The 18,519-nt window shown below is 50.7% G+C and overlaps 1 protein-coding gene across 1 annotated transcript in view; it reads left to right on the top strand.

The window, feature by feature from the left end:
• Positions 1-9,634: 9,634 nt before the first annotated feature.
• LOC136943252 (uncharacterized) overlaps positions 9,635-18,519 on the top strand; it is a 29,774-nt gene continuing 20,889 nt past the window's right edge. Inside the window, exons 1-3 of the mRNA XM_067236512.1 lie at positions 9,635-10,534; positions 10,590-11,268; positions 11,326-11,643. Of these exons, the coding sequence (XP_067092613.1) occupies positions 9,635-10,534; positions 10,590-11,268; positions 11,326-11,643 (1,897 nt within the window). The remainder of the gene's footprint in view (positions 10,535-10,589; positions 11,269-11,325; positions 11,644-18,519) is intronic.

The raw sequence follows: 18,519 nt of genomic DNA, 5'->3' as shown, positions 1-18,519 counted from the left end.
GTGGTCAGTAGCAGCTGCCATTTTTTATAGGATTGACATTCTGCACAGTTAAGAATAAATGGTTGTATTTAATTTGGGTGAGAACAGTGACATTATAATTAAGAAGGTTGTTTTGCCCGTTTTATAAATGCAGTCCTAGTTTGGCAAAAAGTACCAAATTATTATTATAAGAAAATAAATCTTATAATATTGAAAACGTTTACACCACAGCACCCTCTGGTGCCTGGAATGGGAATGGCACATGTACAGTTTCAGACACTAGCAGATGTAGCCACCTCCAGTGGCATGTTATTGATCTCTCTGGGGAAGTAAGAATAAATGTAACAGCAAACATGGCTGTAACGACGCATCTCTTTGCTCTTTTCCTCGGGAGAGACAGTGGTGACGGCATTGGAACACCGATCAAGAGGTTGCACGTTCAACTGGATCTGGGTAAAAGCATCTCCCAAGTAAATACATTAAATGATATGGTCATTATAGATCTTCTCTTCCACATGTCACACTTACAGTCCATTTGTCCTGCCTCACATTACACGAGCCAAATTGCAATCTCATATTTCCTTGTATATGCTGTCTAGTTATTTGTCTGCTACTAGGCTGCCTGCCACCATGTATGGGTCTGGATGATTGTTAAGTCGTGTGCTAAAATTGGACATCAGATGGCAGTCTGGGGTCGTGCTGTGTAGAATTTGTGTTTGTGTGTGAGAGAGAGAATGTGGATGGGTGCTGCCCCCTAGTGGAGAAGGAGTGCAGGTACATGGGCTTACTGTTCTTGTTCAAGTCTGACTCAAACCAGATTTATGTGAGCACAGACCTGAAGGATGTGTCCACAAACCTCGCACCTCATCTCCTTTTTACTTTACAGTTGGCTTGTTTAGACAATCTGTCTCCAGTATTTTCCTCTTCCTGGTTTATGTAGAATTCTTCGTGTCTGTCTTCAGTCCAAACGCCTGATTCAGCTGATGGCATCAGAAGAGCTCTTTTTTCATTTAGTCATTTAGCAGACGCTCTTATCCAGAGCGACTTACAGTAAGTACAGGGACATTCCTCCGAGGCAAGTGCCCAAGGACACTGTCATTTTGCACGGCCGGGAATTAAATCGGCAACTTTCTGATTACTAGCCCGATTCCCTAACCGCTCAGCCACCTGACTCCCAACAGAGGAATCTCTCAGTGGATGGCTCTGACAGAATTTCAGTGGGTAGAGTAGAGCTTCAGCTACCAGGCCCGATCTTCTTCTGATCAACACTCGTCATCATGCTCGTCAAGAGTTATCATCGTGTTATTTCCCCAGACGCTTGACCCAGGCTGACCCCAGGACGTCACCACACACCGTCAGGCATCGCTGATATAAACTCTGAAGAATTCAGAAGCATGACTCCTACTCACGTCTGTGGAAGTGACTCAGCGCACTGTTATCCGAACAGTATTAGTGTTTCCTGCTTGTGAGACAGGAAGAGAGGGAGGGAGGGCGAGGGAAAGAGGGTGAGAACAGAGAGAAAAGGGAGAGAGAGGCATAGAAAGAGAGAGGGAAAGAAAGAAAGAAAGAAAGAAGGAGATGTAGAGGTAAGGGATATGACAGAAGGTTTGCCACCCTCATGTCTCACAGGTGAAACCTCAGTGTCGTCGGGTTCTGTTGTGATCGGGGGACGATTGGGGACAGCAGCCCTACACTGCAGCCCTACACAACAGCCCTACACAGCAGCCCTACACAGCAGTCCTACACTGCAGCCCTACACAGCAGCCCTACACAGCAGCCCTACACAGCAGCCCTACACAACAGCCCTACACTGCAGTCCTACACTGCAGCCCTACACAGCAGCCCTACACAGCAGCCCTACACAGCAGCCCTACACAGCAGTCCTACACTGCAGCCCTACACAGCAGCCCTACACAGCAGCCCTACACTGCAGCCCTACACAGCAGTCCTACACTGCAGCCCTACACAGCAGCCCTACACAACAGCCCTACACTGCAGCCCTACACTGCAGTCCTACACTGCAGCCCTACACAACAGTCCTACACTGCAGCCCTACACAGCAGCCCTACACTGCAGTCCTACACTGCAGCCCTACACTGCAGCCCTACACAGCAGTCCTACACTGCAGCCCTACACAGCAGCCCTACACTGCAGTCCTACACAGCAGTCCTACACTGCAGCCCTACACAGCAGTCCTACACAGCAGTCCTACACAGCAGCCCTACACAGCAGCCCTACACTGCAGTCCTACACTGCAGCCCTACACTGCAGTCCTACACTGCAGCCCTACACAACAGTCCTACACTGCAGCCCTACACAGCAGCCCTACACTGCAGTCCTACACTGCAGCCCTACACTGCAGCCCTACACAGCAGTCCTACACTGCAGCCCTACACTGCAGCCCTACACAGCAGTCCTACACAACAGCCCTACACAGCAGTCCTACACTGCAGCCCTACACAGCAGTCCTACACTGCAGTCCTACACTGCAGCCCTACACTGCAGCCCTACACAACAGCCCTACACAACAGCCCTACACTGCAGCCCTACACTGCAGTCCTACACAGCAGTCCTACACAGCCCAGTCATTACACAGCGTTTTAAAACATACACATCTGGGATAGTCACACACGCAGTCGATTGCATGTAATCTTGGTGAACATCCAAGGGTAGGGCAGCTGGCCCAGCCCCTAAACCACTGATTTAATGGCTGCCATGACGGTCCTGGGAACAAAAGAGACGAGATGTGGTCCTGCCTGGAACGAGGCGAGGGAGAAGAGGAGGGGTGGAGATGAGAGGAATATCTGAGGTTTTAACTGAGTCACGACAAACAGTCTGTTTAAATCGGTTCTGATTTTTTTCAGATTACTGCCGCTCTGGTTTGAGGAGCTGATGTGAGCGAAGAAGCAATTTAACAAAATCTGGGAATAATGGTTAGGGGAGAGAGTGTAAGACATAATTGAGTTCTATTTGAATTTCTGAAGATTGATTTAATATTTTTAATTTGGGGGGTTTTTGGGATCTGAATTTTTTTTACATTTAAATAAATTAATATTTCAATTTTGAAAGGGTGAATTCAAAACCAACACATTTGGTGGTGTTTATTATCACACTGGTTTGAGAATGTCTATTTTGATTTTATGTTGGCCACTATTGTAACATTGGGACTCCAGGTCTAAGTGTGGATGGCGGATTATGCAAAAGCAGCAGGGTATGTGTCTAAACGAAAGTGGCATTTGATTAACGAACAAAAAAGTTTCCACAAATTAAATTCGATTTGATAGACATAAAACTGCACATTTAGATGAATTCTACCCTTGTAATTCTAACAAAGTTAACCAGATCTTGTTCTGTCTTCTCTGAGGATATTCTACATTGTGCTCTTGATGGTAACAGTACAAATGTTGGAGGAGGGAAATGTGAACAGGGAAGATAAAAACTGAGATTGTTCTGAGTAGATTTTGAAGAAGCCACCCACCTCCAATCTATTAACATAATCGTGGGAGTGAGGCATGAAATAGATATTGAAGTCAAAATCAATTTTAGAAATGAAAGCCAGATTGATCTCAAACTGGATCCTAAAGAATTAAAGAGAGTGTGTGCTTCTGTTTGTGGCTTCCCTCAGTTATCTAAATGAGACCAAACGCCACTTCTATAGTCAGAATAACCGTGTCAATGGGACTATCTCTTCTATAATCAAGTGTATTGATTACATCTTCACAGACACTGATGAGAGGTTTACTGCGTAGTTTGTGAATGTCATTCATAACAACAATGGCCTTTGTTGGGGCCAGAGCAAAGCAGACCTGTTTGAGAAAAAGGACAGTGCACTCTACTCAGGTTTTCCTCATGTAATAATATGTTTGTTTTTCTTTATTAGCTGTTAGCATGTGACAATACATGACAAAGATCAATACATCTAGTTGAAGGAACATGTACAAGGGACTTATGGGAACAAATACCTTTTACAAAGGTAGAAAAGCCTTTTTTTCCCTCAGAGCAAAACCAAATTTAATTGGGTTTGGAGGTTATCACTGGAGACTTGTGGAGTTTTCTTCTTGTAACTGCTGCAGGGTTTCTCCATTCTACAACGGGCCAGTTCCTTCCAGAACCCACCGGGGGCGCATGTGAGTTCACACCAGCCGCCTCAGGACTAGCTAACAACACTGCTGTGAGTCAGACAAGGGCCAGAGTGTGTGTGCCACCTTAGTGAGGAGACAGTAAGAATCATCTGCTTTTAGACACAAGTCCCTGTCAGCTGTCGACAGCTGCTCCCTCGTGTCCCAGCCTCGACTGTGGAGACGAGGCTGGCTGCCTCACACACCTCCAGCTGCTCCCCCGTGTCCCAGCCTCGAATGCGGAGACAAGGCTGGCTGCCTCACACACCTCCCGCTCTCTCAGGTCCTTTCATCTTCCTCTCCTTCCTTCCCTCTCTCTCTCACCCCGGCACACACTGTTCGCCCCATCTAGGCGCTCAGTGTGTGCCGGGGTGGGTGGAGGCCAGGACGGCTGGATGGAGCTCCGGAAGCGGGTGCCCACGGTCGTTTAGACACAACTAACCGACAATTTGGGCCGAGGGGGGTGCGAGAGAGCGATGTCACGCCGCTGTGAACTGGGTCACAGCTTGTGACGCGTTCCACCTACGGGGACGATTCTCGTCCACCTTCGAGAGGTTTCTGGTGGCTGTCTGATTAGATTTTATCGCAGGATGGAATGTCTAAGTGTTTCTCAAAGGGTTGACTCCATTGATATATATAAACACTAGATGTCTTACGGCGGAGTCTAGAACGTCCGCACATGGCGGACGTTATGCCACTGCATACTTCTATTCTATAAAAAAAATAAAACATAATTATTCATAAGTATGCAGTGGCATACCGACATCTCTGACGTTGATAACAAACCAAACCGTTTCAAAATCGGTTGAAAATTTAGCAAGTTATGGTCATTTAAAAGGTACATGTAGCATCAACACAATGTTATGGGTGAGCGAGTTGACTGTAGCAAGATGGCCGCCATGTGCGGACGTTCAACTCCGTTGTCCGGCAACGCGGACGAGACATATAGTGTTTATATATATCTATGGTTGACTCACTGTCACCCCAGACGCCTTGCTGTGTCTCTCACTTCCTGTGTGTGTGCGAAGCGTGACACCAGACCAGTGGCAGAAGGCTCGCAAGAGTTTGACGTTTTCAGTGTGAACCCAGATGGAGAGAGGGCATGCCTGTTAAAGGTGAGGTCGGGAGGAAATCCATTCAGCCATTACGCGACTTTCCATTCAGTTTTCCATGCTGTGTATGACACATAGCATTATCATCACTTAAACGTGAGTAACAGCATACTCAGTCTACATGTCATCAAACCACCAAAAACTCTGGGGAGAGAGGGGTCTGTTTATGTAACCTCACCCAGCAGGGAACTCCTCGCCCTGGGCTTTCAACACAGACCAAGCCCCCCTGGTTCTTCCACTTGCACCAACTCCCAGCGCTGCCCTCCCTGCTCCAGGCTCACGGTCACCCCCCCGCCCCGGTGGTGTTCCAGGCTGCCAGCCAAACCGCTCTGGCTCTTTATGGCCTTGTGGAGAGGCAGGGTTTATGGAGAGAGAAGAAGAGGAGGTGTGGAGGAGGAGGAGAGATGTGGTGGAGGCGTGGATGAGGAGGAGAGATGTGGAGGAGGAGGAGAGATGTGGAGGAAGAGGGGGGGAGGAGGAGGAGAGATGTGGAGGAGGAGGAGAGATGTGGAGGAGGAGGAGAGATGTGGAGGAGGAGGGGATGGAGGAGGAGGAGGGGATGGAGGAGGAGGAGATGTGGAGAAGGAGGGGGGGGGGAGGAGGATGAGAGATGTGGAGGAGGAGGGGGGGGAGGAGGAGGAGAGATGTGGAGGAGGAGGGGGGGGAGGAGGAGGAGATGTGGAGGAGGAGGGGGGGGAGGAGGAGATGTGGAGGAGGGGGGGGGAGGAGGAGGAAGGGGGGAGGAGGAGGAGATGTGGAGGAGGGGGGGGGGGGGAGGAGGAGGAGAGATGTGGAGGAGGAGGGGGGGGAGGAGGAGGAGATGTGGAGGAGGAGGGGGGGGAGGAGGAGGAAGGGGGGAGGAGGAGAGATGTGGAGGAGGAGGGGGGGGAGGAGGAGGAGATGTGGAGGAGGAGGGGGGGAGGAGGAAGGGGGGAGGAGGAGTAGAGATGTGGAGGAGGGGGGGGGAGGAGGAGGAGGGATGTGTGCAGGGAAGAGGAAAAGGGAGAGGCCAGGTCGGAGGGTTGTGTGTGGGAACCCTGATTCTTTACTCTGTTTGCAGTCGAGTTGCAGGATTTAGCTAGGATTTTGATTTAAAAAATCAAGTAAATTCTCAATTTTATTGCAAGGACGGCTACTATCAACTGATATGTTGATCTGTGGCCAGTCGGGGGAGGAGAGAGGGGACGGAGAGGAGACTCTTGGACTGGAAAGAGGTGGATTGTGGGTAGCAGGAACCCAATCTTAAAACTGAGAAGATGTGAGTATCATTAGGGCTCAAGTTTCTGTTTGCTTTCTGCAACACTAGCTCTTTAATTCTCTGTGGTTCAGATTAATAATATATCATGTGACATGCCCCACTGACACATTGTACTCATGTTTCAAAAAATGACAAAATGGGAGTGGCAAAATGTGTTGCCAACCAAACCCAGTTCAAAATGTTGTAATGTACTGCAGTCACATAAACAGTTGAATATATAGCCAAAGTCATGTCGCCATATTCTTTCCACACATGAAAGGATCTACAGTGCGACAGCATAATAATCTGAGTACAGATCCATGCTTTGTTGTCAGAGCATCACTATGAAAGATTAGCTACATTATTACCCTGGTGCTGGATTACCTGAGATGCCTTACATACCTCGGACAGACCCCGGCTAACACACAAACATCGTTGTGATATCAGACACGTGGCCACCGAGTGAAGAGAACGCACAGTAGCCTACCTCTAGAATACGGGAGTCAGGTGGCTGAGCGGTGAGGGAATCAGGCTAGTAATCCGAAGGTTGCCAGTTCGATTCCCGGTCATGCCAACGTTTTGTCCTTGGGCAAGGCACTTCACCCTTCTTGCCTCGGGGGAATGTCCCTGTACTTACTGTAAGTCGCTCTGGATAAGAGCGTCTGCTAAGTGACTAAATGTAAATGTAAGAATACGAAGGAAGATATGAGCTAGTTGAGACATAAAACCGAAATGACTAGTGTGCCCCATACCGAGACAGAGATGTTGTTGGCTACAACGCAACAGACTTGCATTAGCAACGGCACGAACGTTGTTCGATTCTAGAGCAGAGTTCACGTGACGCAGTGTCAGATACTATTAGACAGCACGATTGTAATTTTATTCTCCACTTCCAGTTTGCGTGTGTGTAGGCTTACAGTCCCAAGCTCATGTATAAGTCAAAGTGTGTTTAACATTCAGATCATGTGACGGATAAACTAGTTTGCTCAATATGGGGGCTCAATTATTCCTTGCAGTCTGCATTCATTTAGTGTTGCGTTAATATATTCCGTTTCTCGTGGCACATCAAGCTTGTTGGTGGTGCTGGCCAGCATTGACGTGTCGACAGTGAGTGGAGCAAGATAATACTGAATGCTACATGAGCATGCGTAGGCCATGTTTGAAGCTTGTTTATGAAGAAATGAAGAAAGCCCTGCCTTGAACATGATTAGATGCCTAGAACACATCCAAGACTGTACTCATTAAATCCACAATGGATCCATGTTGTGAGATTCCACACAAGCGCACACATTCCGCAGTTACTCATATGATCGAATTAACAAGTGTTTATTAAAGACATGTGTGGGTAGAGTCAAACAGGTAACAAGACTGTTGGCAAGACCGGGGGGCCTTAGAAACACAAGGAGTATTTGCTGTTTCCTATTCACAGTGTTAAGACTACTCCCAGGGGTGGGTTAAACTTGGTGGTTAGAGCATTTGACTGCAGCTCTCAGTTTTGATTTCACTGTTAACAGTGTAATGCAGCCTTGACAACGGCACTTTTGGTTGAGCATTGTATTCTCAGCTGTGGTAACGATTAAACCCTGCATCACAATTTCTTTCCGACAGAATGTCCTTGTGAGCGATTTCTCTGGTGCTTTGAGAACTTCGTCTTGGACAAAAGCATCTGCGAAATGGCACATCGCTTTTGTAGTTGTTCCTTCTCGTTCCATTCCTGCCCCCCTAACCCCGCTCTCTTCCAATGGGGCAAATCCCAGATTACACAATATCCCCCCGTAGAGGGGATAAAGGAGGCTTGGGGGATGGGTGTCGGGGTAGGATCTAGCTCAGTACTGTACACTGGTATACAGCACACAGGAATCTCCTTCCTCCTAATTTCTTTACTTTCGGTAGGGCTTTTCTGCTATACTTAAGGAATCAGCCATCTGTGTTGTCTGTTAGTCATCCCTCAGAGAGATGACATGGACACTCCTGGCTGCCAGAGGGATGTTTTCTTGTGTGTTTCTTAGAGAGATCCTGCCTGCGGTGTCACTTTCTTTGACTAACATTTGTCTCGTGACAGTTTCCGAGTGTACCTGGCGTTAGCGAGCATGACACAAACGTAACAGTTGCTGACGGTTTATGCGTGATTCCGGCCGTGTTGCTGTTGCGCTGGCATCTCTGGCCCGGCCGGGGGATTAGTATCCAATCAGAGTGGACTTAATGTTTCCTGGCGTCACATGAGATTTACCGGGGTGATCTGTATTCATTTCATGACCCTGCCAGCCTGCCTGCTCGCCCTGCCAGTGTGCCCAACCTCCCCCTCTGCTCCGCGGCGCTCAGGGAGCAAGGAGGCTGAACACGCACTGACAGGCAGACCGACGCCACCAGCCACCAGCCCCAGGTAAGCGCCCCTCTCAGGAGTCGGAGGGTGGGTCCTCCAAATCTCTGGTCGCATCAGAGATACATATTCTCTGGTCGTCGTGACGTCACGGTGGGGAGTGGAATTAAGCAGGCTTTATTTAGACGGTAATCCCTCATAGCAATCGACAGAGCGAGTAAAATGTCCCAGGAGTAGGGGAGGGATAAACCGTGTTGGATTAATGCCCTGCCTACCCCACCCATCCCAACACAACTCTACTCCACCCCCTCTACCACTCCTCTCCTCTGCCTCCGCTTTTCCCCCCTCTTCTCGACAGCTTCGGTGGCCTTGGAGGTCGGTGTCCGGTACAGGCGCTGTCTTTACACCGGGTCTTTTATAGAGTAGTTGGTCATTTACCTCTGCTTTGACCAGCCGGGGGTGTGTGTGTGTGTGTGGTGTGTGTGTGGTGTGTGTGTGGGGTGTCTTGTTACCCAGCTCACCACCAGCCAATACAGGCACGGTTTAATAATTGAGCGATCGCCTACCAGAGAGAAGCCACCTGATAGCAAGAACCTCAGGAAGCCCAAAAACATTACAACAGGATATCAGGTGAAACGCCTCCCCTCCCTTCTACTTCTTCAGTTTTTTTCTTCTTCTCCTCCTACCTCCCTTCATTCTACTCTTTTGATGTTAAGTGTAACTGAAGACTTGAAAGAAAACACCACCACCAACTCTACTCTTTTTTTTTTTCCTCTTCTCTCCTTCTACTTGTCGGTTTTCTTCTTTCTCTCTCTCTCTCTCTCTTTTTTTTTTTTTTAAAGCTATCTTCTTGTTTTCCCTCTCTCCAATGCTCGTCGCCAGCAAGCAGTTGAGTCTCGGTCGCTCCCATAGCTGGGACACCCTGGGGGGGAATGAGGGGCAGTGGGACAGGGGAGAGAGTGTCTACGAGCAGCAAGCCAGGCTAGCGGGGCGGAGAAACTCGCTGTCGTACGGGGGAGACGGAGGAGGCTGGTACGAGCCTCCCCCGGGCTCCCGGCCTCCCGACCTCGATCTGAAACGGGAGCCGTTGTCCTATCAGGACTCTCTGTACAGCCAGGGCTACGCCGAGCGAGGGACGAGGAAGGGCTCCGTCCCCGAGCTCAACCACTACGATCGCCCGTCCATGGCTCACCGAGGATCCATCGGTCCCCAGGAATACTACCCCCACGACCCCACCATGTCCTCTCGCCCGCCTGACGACCCTCGGGGCTTCTACCGGCCCGAGCCAGCGCCCCAGCCTCCCCACCAGATGAGCCGGTCAGGCTCCCACTACGGGATGAGCCCGGTGGGGCGTGCGCCCTGGGACCAAGGGGGCCGACCGGGACCCCAGGGGATGCCGTCTGCCGGCCCCCTCCCTCCCCCGCCCCCGCCGCCCTCCGTCCACGAGATGAACCGGATCTACCGGGAGAACGGAGGCGCTGCCGTCACAAACAAGATGATGCCAGACGGCCAGCGCATGGCCAGCCGGGACCCGTCCCCGTACGGCCATGAGCCCTCCTCCCCCCGCTACGCCTCCGAGCCGCCCCGGCCCGTCTACACCGACGTGAACGGGAGGCCCCTGGACCCGCGCCAGCCCGCCGCCACCTGCCTGGTGGTGGACCCGTCCTCCCAGGCAGGCATGATGATGAGGCAGGAGAGCCCTTCGCCCTACGGGGTCCCACAGCCCTCCCAGCAGCCGCTGTCCAACCTGCAGATCTACGACCCCAACGCCCCCTTACCCCCGCCTCCTCCTCCCCCCACCGCCGCCCCCCGCCCCGCCCCAGCCCTCGCCCATCCCCACCCCGCTGCCCCCTCCGCCCTCCATGGCGCCCCAGACCCCCGCCCTGCCTCTGGACCCCAAGAAGACGGTGGACCCAGAGTTCCTGGCGCTGCTGCGTAACGAGGGCCTGTCGGAGAGCACCATCTCCTCCCTCATCCAGCAGGGCTTCGACTCCACCGCCATGCTGGCCGTCATGGAGGAGAACGACGTGCGCTCCGTGGCTCCCAACCTGGGCCAGGCGCGGGTGCTCTCCAGGGTGGCTGTCAGCTGCAAGAGGCCCCAGGAGGCCCCTCTGGCGCCCCCCCAGCCCCAGACGCCTCTCCGTGGCCGCTCCAACAGCTTCAGCCACCAGAGCAGAGAGCTCTACCACCACCAGCAGCAGCAGCAGCAGCAGCTGCAGCAACAGCAGCACAGCATGGGCCTGGACCCCCACATGATGCCTCCACAGACACCAGGAGGCATGCAGACCATCTCCCCCAGGATGGGAGAGGTGATGGGCAGGAGGCCCAACAGCGCCCCCTCCCAGCACCTCCTGGAGACCACGGGCTACCCCCGCTCCCCAAGCCCCTACAGCGGGGCCATGGTTCCCGTCCAGCCACGCCCCATGTCCGCCTACTCCCAGCACCCTGGCGTCCACATGCCGGGCATGCAGATGATGGCGACCATGCCCCAGCATATGACTGGCTCCATGCCCCAGCACATGACCGGCTCCATGCCCGCCCTGCCAGGCTCCATGCCAGGGATGCACGGAATGCCCCAGCAGATGCCACTGTCCATGCCCGCCCTGCCGCCACCCCAACACGCCCCCAAGGCCTACTCCACCAACTACACTGTCCCCATGGAGCTGATGAAGCGGGACCGAAGCCTTCCGCCCATGTCCCCCATGCACAGCCCTCACCCCAGCCCCCAGATGATGCGCAAGCCTGGGGGACCCTCTCCGGACCAGGCCATGCAGCCCGCTGGGTCGGCCATGCAGGGCCAGAACGCGGCCAACCAGAAGCTCAGCCGACGTACTGGCCCACCAGTTATCGTCTCGACCATGGCCTCGCCAGACACAAGTAACTCCCTCTTTAATCATCTCTTTTTATTCATCCCTCTGGTTTATCTCAAGGTCCCATTCTCTGTGGGGATTTCTCTTTGTGGAGAGATTTTGATTTTTTCGTGTAGCTGTTGGATGGTTCAGTTTCAAAAGAGGCCAGTTATGTAAGAGCCTTTCGTAGAAAACTGAAAGCTGCTTCACAGCAGTCTCGAATCGCAGATAAAAACTGAAGTACCCTTTCTGTGTGTATTTTGGGTCTGTCTCATATGAGGGTGCCTCTCAAACAACGTGTTGGTTCCTGTTTTATGGCTAAATATACATCCCAAGATGGGTCTGCTCTTGGTAAGGACCCATTTGACAGGAACAGGAAATAGTAACCGAGCATGACTTGATAGCTCGGTACAGTACATGATAGTTACACTTTCATTGCTGCACTGAAGTGTGATGCCTGTTGTTAGAATATACCTATTAATTGACTTATTACTTTTAGTACTTTATGTTACACCTGGTTCTCTCTCTTATACTGTTTGTGAAAATGCTTAAAGTAGAATCGGAAATGTGAAGAAATATGAAATATGATCTGAAAAACGGATATCAGTGCATGTTCAACCGTTCTTACCTGTTTTTTGGTTGAGCCAAAAACGTATTTGTGTTGGTTTGGATTATGGCCAGCTTAGTGTCCTAAATGGATAACTTTTGGACTGGAAGACTCTTAATCTGCCCTATGACCTACTTTCTGTGTTTCGTCAGCAATTGCTGTCCTTAAATCGTAGTGTTTCTGCCAAAGAGTGAGTTTGCACCCTTATTTGGAGACAGGAAGTGAACACCAGCTACAGTAATATGCGGTTCACCCGTATGTTACACACTTACACTGTGTGTGTTGTGGAATAGTTTCCAACCAGTGCTGGAGGAATGAGGTTAGTTCATTTTGATGCACAATGATAAACCAGGGACACGCGCCCTAATGACGTATGCACATGGAGTTATGGTTAGTTTATTTTTTCAAACTGGCCTTTGCAGGTGATGTGTGAGGTGTGTATAAACTAGTGAACAGATCATAACTCTGTGCGGGTGTGTGTGTGTGTGTGTAATGCGAGTGTTCCAGTTGCAAGCCATTAGTTTAATGTATCAAAATGACCTAGCCTCTGTTTTCTAGAACTTGTTGGGAACTTGTCCTCACCACACATCATGTCAAATGCTGATTGCTAATGGCAGAAGATTACATAATGGCAGTTAAGATTAGATCAGATTCCACATTATTGTCAGTTTGCTCTGTACGAGTACAGAGGCAGGGAAATGCAGTCAGCATCTGACCAGAAGTACGAATAGTAAAAGCTTGAAAACTGAGGGATTGAGGCTGAGACAACATGTCACTTAGATTGCATCACATAAACTGCAGCTCGCTGCTCCTTGCACAGTGCTCCATCTACAGCTCTATCTCCAGCATCAGCCCTAACCACAGCCCCCGCCCCATCCACAGCCCCAGCCCCCGCCCCATCCACAGCCCCGGCCCCCACCCCATCCACAGCCCCAGCCCCGGCCCCCGCCCAATCCACAGCCCCAGCCCCGGGCCCCCGCCCCATCCACAGCCCCAGCCCCGGCCTCAGCCCCGGCCCCCGCCCCATCCACAGCCCCAGCCCCGGCCCCCGCCCCATCCACAGCCCCGGCCTCAGCCCCATGTTGCATCATGGTAATGAGATGCGTGCTATCGCTCTGTGGTAGATACCCAACATGAAAAACAACCTTGTCTGCCGTTGAAGTCAGTTAGTGCTGTGTTGAAACTGATTCACTCATCTCCCGGTTCACAGATTCACAGCGTTTCACCGTATGAGGAGAGCTGTTGTAAGGTGATGCATGTGTGCATCTGCATCAATACCAGAGCTGCTGGACTAACAGGATTGTGATGATTACGGGAGGAGAATTGACTCTTTTCATAATAAGCAGTAAGAGGGATATAATCCTTCCCATCCTCCCTGTAGGCATGTGCTAATCCAGACTCTGGTTCACTGTGGACTGGCAGACAGGGTGCTCCAAGACCCAGTGTACAGCCCCAGACTGGCACAGACCAAAAACACACGTCTGGCCTCTGCTGCCTCCTGGTTATCTGGGTTAGTAATCTGAAGGTTGCCAGTTCGATTCTCAGCTGTGCCAAATGACGTTGTGTCCTTGGGCGAGGCACTTCACCCTACTTGCCTCGGGGAGAATGTCCCTGTACTTACTGTAAGTCGCTCTGGATAAGAGCGTCTGCTAAGTGACTAAATGTAAATGTAAATGTTATCAAGGTTACCAGGCACAGGGAGAGGTTGCTGTAATACCTGTGTGGTATAAGACGTGATAGCACACAGTGAGAGCTTGGGTGGACTTGTGTGTTGTGAGACAGCTCACGGTGGTGGGCTTCTTTCTGGCGCGCTCAAGTTAAACACAATCAGAACATCCATCTGCATTCGACTGACATTTGTTGCCCCGGTAATTTTCATCTGGTAATGGACGACCCGCAAAGCCGCCTTGAAAGCATATTCCTTAATTGTGTGTTGCTAGGCAACGCTGGTTTTGATCGTAATCACTGTGAGATTATCTCTTGGTTTTACCGAGTGACAGAAGGGGAGAGGTTGCCGTGGAAATGAAAACGCATTTATTGACGCAACTGTTCATATCGTCTATCTGACACACAGAGAGAGAGAGACATTGAACCAAGGCTTTTCTGAGAGGAGGAAGTGAAAGATGGAACTAGTGTCTCTCATCATAACAGCAAGGACGGCCTATCAATGGAGAAACTGTATTGTTGCACACTTTAGAATCCAATTAGGCTGGTGCTTGCATTACACTCAAAACAAAAGACCCTAATGGGCTTTAATCAACAGCTCTCACCTCACACACACTAGACCCTCCCTACGCTCTCTTAATATAGAGACACCATGGAAACTCCTTTGGAGTAAACCATGCCCTTATATGGTCTCCCAGCTCCCCCTCCCACGGAACGCCCATACATGGTCGAGGCTCCGCCCCCGCTGCGGTTCCTCCTGTGCAGGGTGTCTGCTCTCACAGCTCTGGATGCCTGCAGGCCTGCTCTCCACAATGCCAGCCCAGGTCAGTACGAGCGGGACACACTAGCAGGCTTTCTCTAGCGTGTTTGGTCACATCCTATGATGCTCGCTCTGGGAACGGAAGATTACGCACGAGATGGGTGCAGCTCTGCACGCAGGAGTTAGGATTAACAGGGAGAGGACCGGGCAGTAAGTAGGGGAGGCTGGTGGGAGGGGGAGGGAGAGGGGGGAGAGGAGAGGGAGATGGGGGAGAGGGAGAGGGGGGAAGGGTAGGGGAGGGGGAGGGAGAGGGGGGAGAGGGGGGAGAGGGAGATGGGGGAGAGGGAGAGGGAGATGGGGGAGAGGGAGATGGGGGAGAGGGAGAGGGGGGAAGGGTAGGGGAGGGGGAGGGAGAGGGGGGAGAGGGAGATGGGGGAGATGGGGGAGAGGGAGAGGGAGAGGGGGGAGAGGGGGGAGAGGGAGGAAGGGTAGGGGAGGGGGGGGAAGGGTATGGGAGGGGGAGGGAGAGGGGGGAGAGGGAGATGGGGGAGAGGGAGAGGGGGGAGAGGGGGGAAGGGTAGGGGAGGGGGAGGGAGAGGGGGGAGAGGGAGATGGGGGAGAGGGAGATGGGGGAGAGGGAGAGGGGGGAAGGGTAGGGGAGGGGGAGGGAGAGTGAGATGAGAAGGGGAAGAAGGGGGAGGAGCCGTGTCATGCAAATAAATGTGTCATCAGGCTGTGTCGCCTCTGGATTCAATCCCGGCCGGAGGTTAGAAGTCATGGTGCCGGTGTGGTGAGGCTGGCCCCTCATGGCCTTTATGTCACTGCAGGATGTGACCTTGCTGCAACATGGCTCTCCTGTGTAGCTCTGCACTGCAGAACATCAATACCAATTCCTACTTTGAATATAAAGTACTGCATGTCATACGTGCATTAACGTGCTGTTTACACAGTTCTGTTATTACGGGCTCTTTGTTGAATGCCACGGTCTGTTATTACTGACTGGCAGACCGTTGCTATGGGCACATCATCTTATGACGTCCCTTACTCACTTAGCGGATACTTTTTATACATACAGTATAAGGGGATTTGTCCTGCAACCTTTTGATCTGCAAATGCTGTAACCACTGAGCTGTACTATCCCGTAGATGGACTTATACTGCAAGCAGTGCTGTGAAACTGATAAAACATTGTGTGTGCGTGTGTGTGTGTGTGTGTGTGGGGGGGGGGGGGACCAGATGTCCTCTTAATGTCATAAAGTGATTGTCCTCCTCATCACTAATGGCAACAGTAAAGTCAATCTCTCCATGAGGATTAGACAGAGAAGCCTGGAACACTCTCTCTCTCTCTATCTCTCTCTCTCTCTCTCTCTCTCTCTCTGTCTTCCTCTCTCTCTCTCTCTCTCTCTCTCTCTCTCTTTCTCTCTCTCACACACTCTCTCTCTTTCTCTCTCACTCAGTCTCTCTAACTCCATGGGTCTTATTGGGAGAAGTGGAATAGAGAAAGACAGTGAGAGAGTTTAGTATCAGAAATATTATAATCTCGACTGCAACTCTGCACATTCATTCATGACTGTGGTTGCGGGTCAGAGTTGTGTAAGTAGGAAGAGGAAAAGAGAGTGATAGAAGGAGAGAGAAAGTGAGAAAGAAGGAGAGAGAAAGAGAGAGAGAGAGCAAAAGAGAAAGAAAGACAGAGAAACAAGTGTCTGATGCCATCTGTGACTGAGGGGTAAGTAAGGGGGGAGGAGGGAGGGGGAGGGGGAGAAGGAGGAGGTGAGGGTGAGGAGGGAGAGAGGGACAGAGGGAGGGAGGGAGGGGGAGGAGGGAGAGAGGGAGAGAGGGGATGGGAGGAGAGAGGGAGATCCCTGCATGGCTGAGTGAGTAATCCCTGATGAATGAATGAGGAGATTACAATCCCTGATATCCACATGAACCTGGGCGTGCAATGGAAAAGATCAACATTTCATTTGCTGTGGAAATTTGGTCTGTGTGCTGTGTCTGTATCTTTATGAGTTACAGTAACTGGAAAAATATTTGTGTGTGTGTGTGTCTGCAAATGCTTGTGTGCACAGTATGTTTGTGATAGCATCCCTGTGTGTGTATATACTCTACTTTATCACACACATGTGCTATCTCAGTATAGGAAGGCATGCAGATTGTATCAGCATTACATTCAGCGGTTTAAAGTGCATGTTTACAGACCAACGTTATATGTGTAGTGAATCTGAAGAAAGACTCTGCAAAAACAAACTTGTCCCATGCCTCAGGCTTGTGTGAAACGAAGCAGAGCTAGCACGCAGAACAGGAGTGAATGAGATAGTTGAACTAGTCTGTGTCAGCCCTAATGCTTCAGAGCTGGAGTTGGGAGGAGTTGCATTCAGAAAAAACCCTCTTAGAAATGAAAACAAAATGAGAGCGAGGGAATGAGAAATGTAAAGCCCTGCCCTCTTTCAACCTCTTCCCCTCTTCTCCCGCTTTCTGCCTGTCCGTCTTTCTCTCTATCTCTCTCTCCCTCTTTCTCCCTTTATCTTACTGCCAAGCAGGAGGTCACCCTGAATTATTCATCCTGAGAAAATGAAAACTTCATGGGTATTAAATTACGGAGCAGAAGTGTTTTCTGGATATGAAACTATGAGAGAGAGAGACTGAATCTTTCATTCTGCTCCCTCCTCGTTTCACCACAGAGAGAGAGACTGAATCTTTCATTCTGCTCCCTGCTGGTTTCACCACAGAGAGTGTCCATCTTAGACTGTCAGGGTTTACAGGTTTAAACCTTCAACCTGTGTTCATGTGCCTTCTCTGAAAACACAGAAGACCCATCTTCTTCCTGTTTGTGTCGCCAGGCCAGATGGTTGATGTCACAGACAGCAGAGGTGACTAGACGGATGGAGAGATAGAGGCAGCAGAGATGAAAAAGAAGAAATGACACCCTTACTCAGAGACACAACATATGTTGTTCACCTGCATCTGTGTCATCTCTCTCTGTCTCTCTCTCTCTCTCTCTCTCTCTCTCTCTCTCTCTCTCTCTCTCTCTCTCTCTCTCTCTCTCTGTCTCTCTCTTTCTTTCTGTCTTGCTTTCTTGCTTTCTCTCTCTCGCAGTCTTTTTGTCCTTCTTTCTTTCTGCCTTCTCTCTCTCTCTCTCTCTCTCTCTCTCTCTCTGTCTCTCTCTCTCTCTCTCTGTCTCTCCCTCTCTCTCTCAATACTCTCTCTCTCTCTCCCTCTCTTTATCTGTCCCTCTCCCTCTCTCTGTCTTTTATCTCTCTTTTTTCTCACTGTCTCATTCCCTTTCTCTCTCTCTCTGTTCCTCCAGCTCAACCCACTCCTTTTCCCAGAAACGAGTCGATGTCAATTATCTACAGCATGTCGAGGGAGCTCTGTGATGAAGATTACATGAAGAATGTTGTTGATATTTCCCCTGATGAATGAATGAAGAGTTTGTCTTCTACCAGCTGCTCCCTAGTTTAGTATTGTAACTGAACCATGGCAATGAAAACGGTTAAGCCTCACTCTTATTACACTTCAAACACACCCTATACCCATCAACGTCCAAAGAACAGTAAATTAATTAGAGACATTATTTTTTTCCGTATTACTGGCTGAATCGACTCGGTTGCGCCAGAGACATGCACGCTCCGTCTTGTGCTTTGTAGTGATGAGTGGGTCAAGGATCTGTAACTAGCAGAGTTGTCGTCGAGGGACGTGTTGGGAGTGTCTACAGTGTGACCTCTGTGGAGAGACAGAGCGGGCTCTAAATCCTGTCATGGTGTCCAGGGTGTTTGTTAGGGATCAGGGTGTCCAGGGTGTTTGTTAGGGACCCCCAGCAGGCCTGGGGATTAGCATGGCTCTCCAGGCCTGGTCCTCGGAGTAAACAAGTCA

The sequence above is a fragment of the Osmerus mordax genome, chromosome 5, assembly GCF_038355195.1.
Source record: "Osmerus mordax isolate fOsmMor3 chromosome 5, fOsmMor3.pri, whole genome shotgun sequence".
Lineage (NCBI taxonomy): Eukaryota > Metazoa > Chordata > Actinopteri > Osmeriformes > Osmeridae > Osmerus > Osmerus mordax.
Note: the sequence above shows the minus strand (reverse complement) of the source record. Positions and strands in the feature narration are given on the sequence as shown.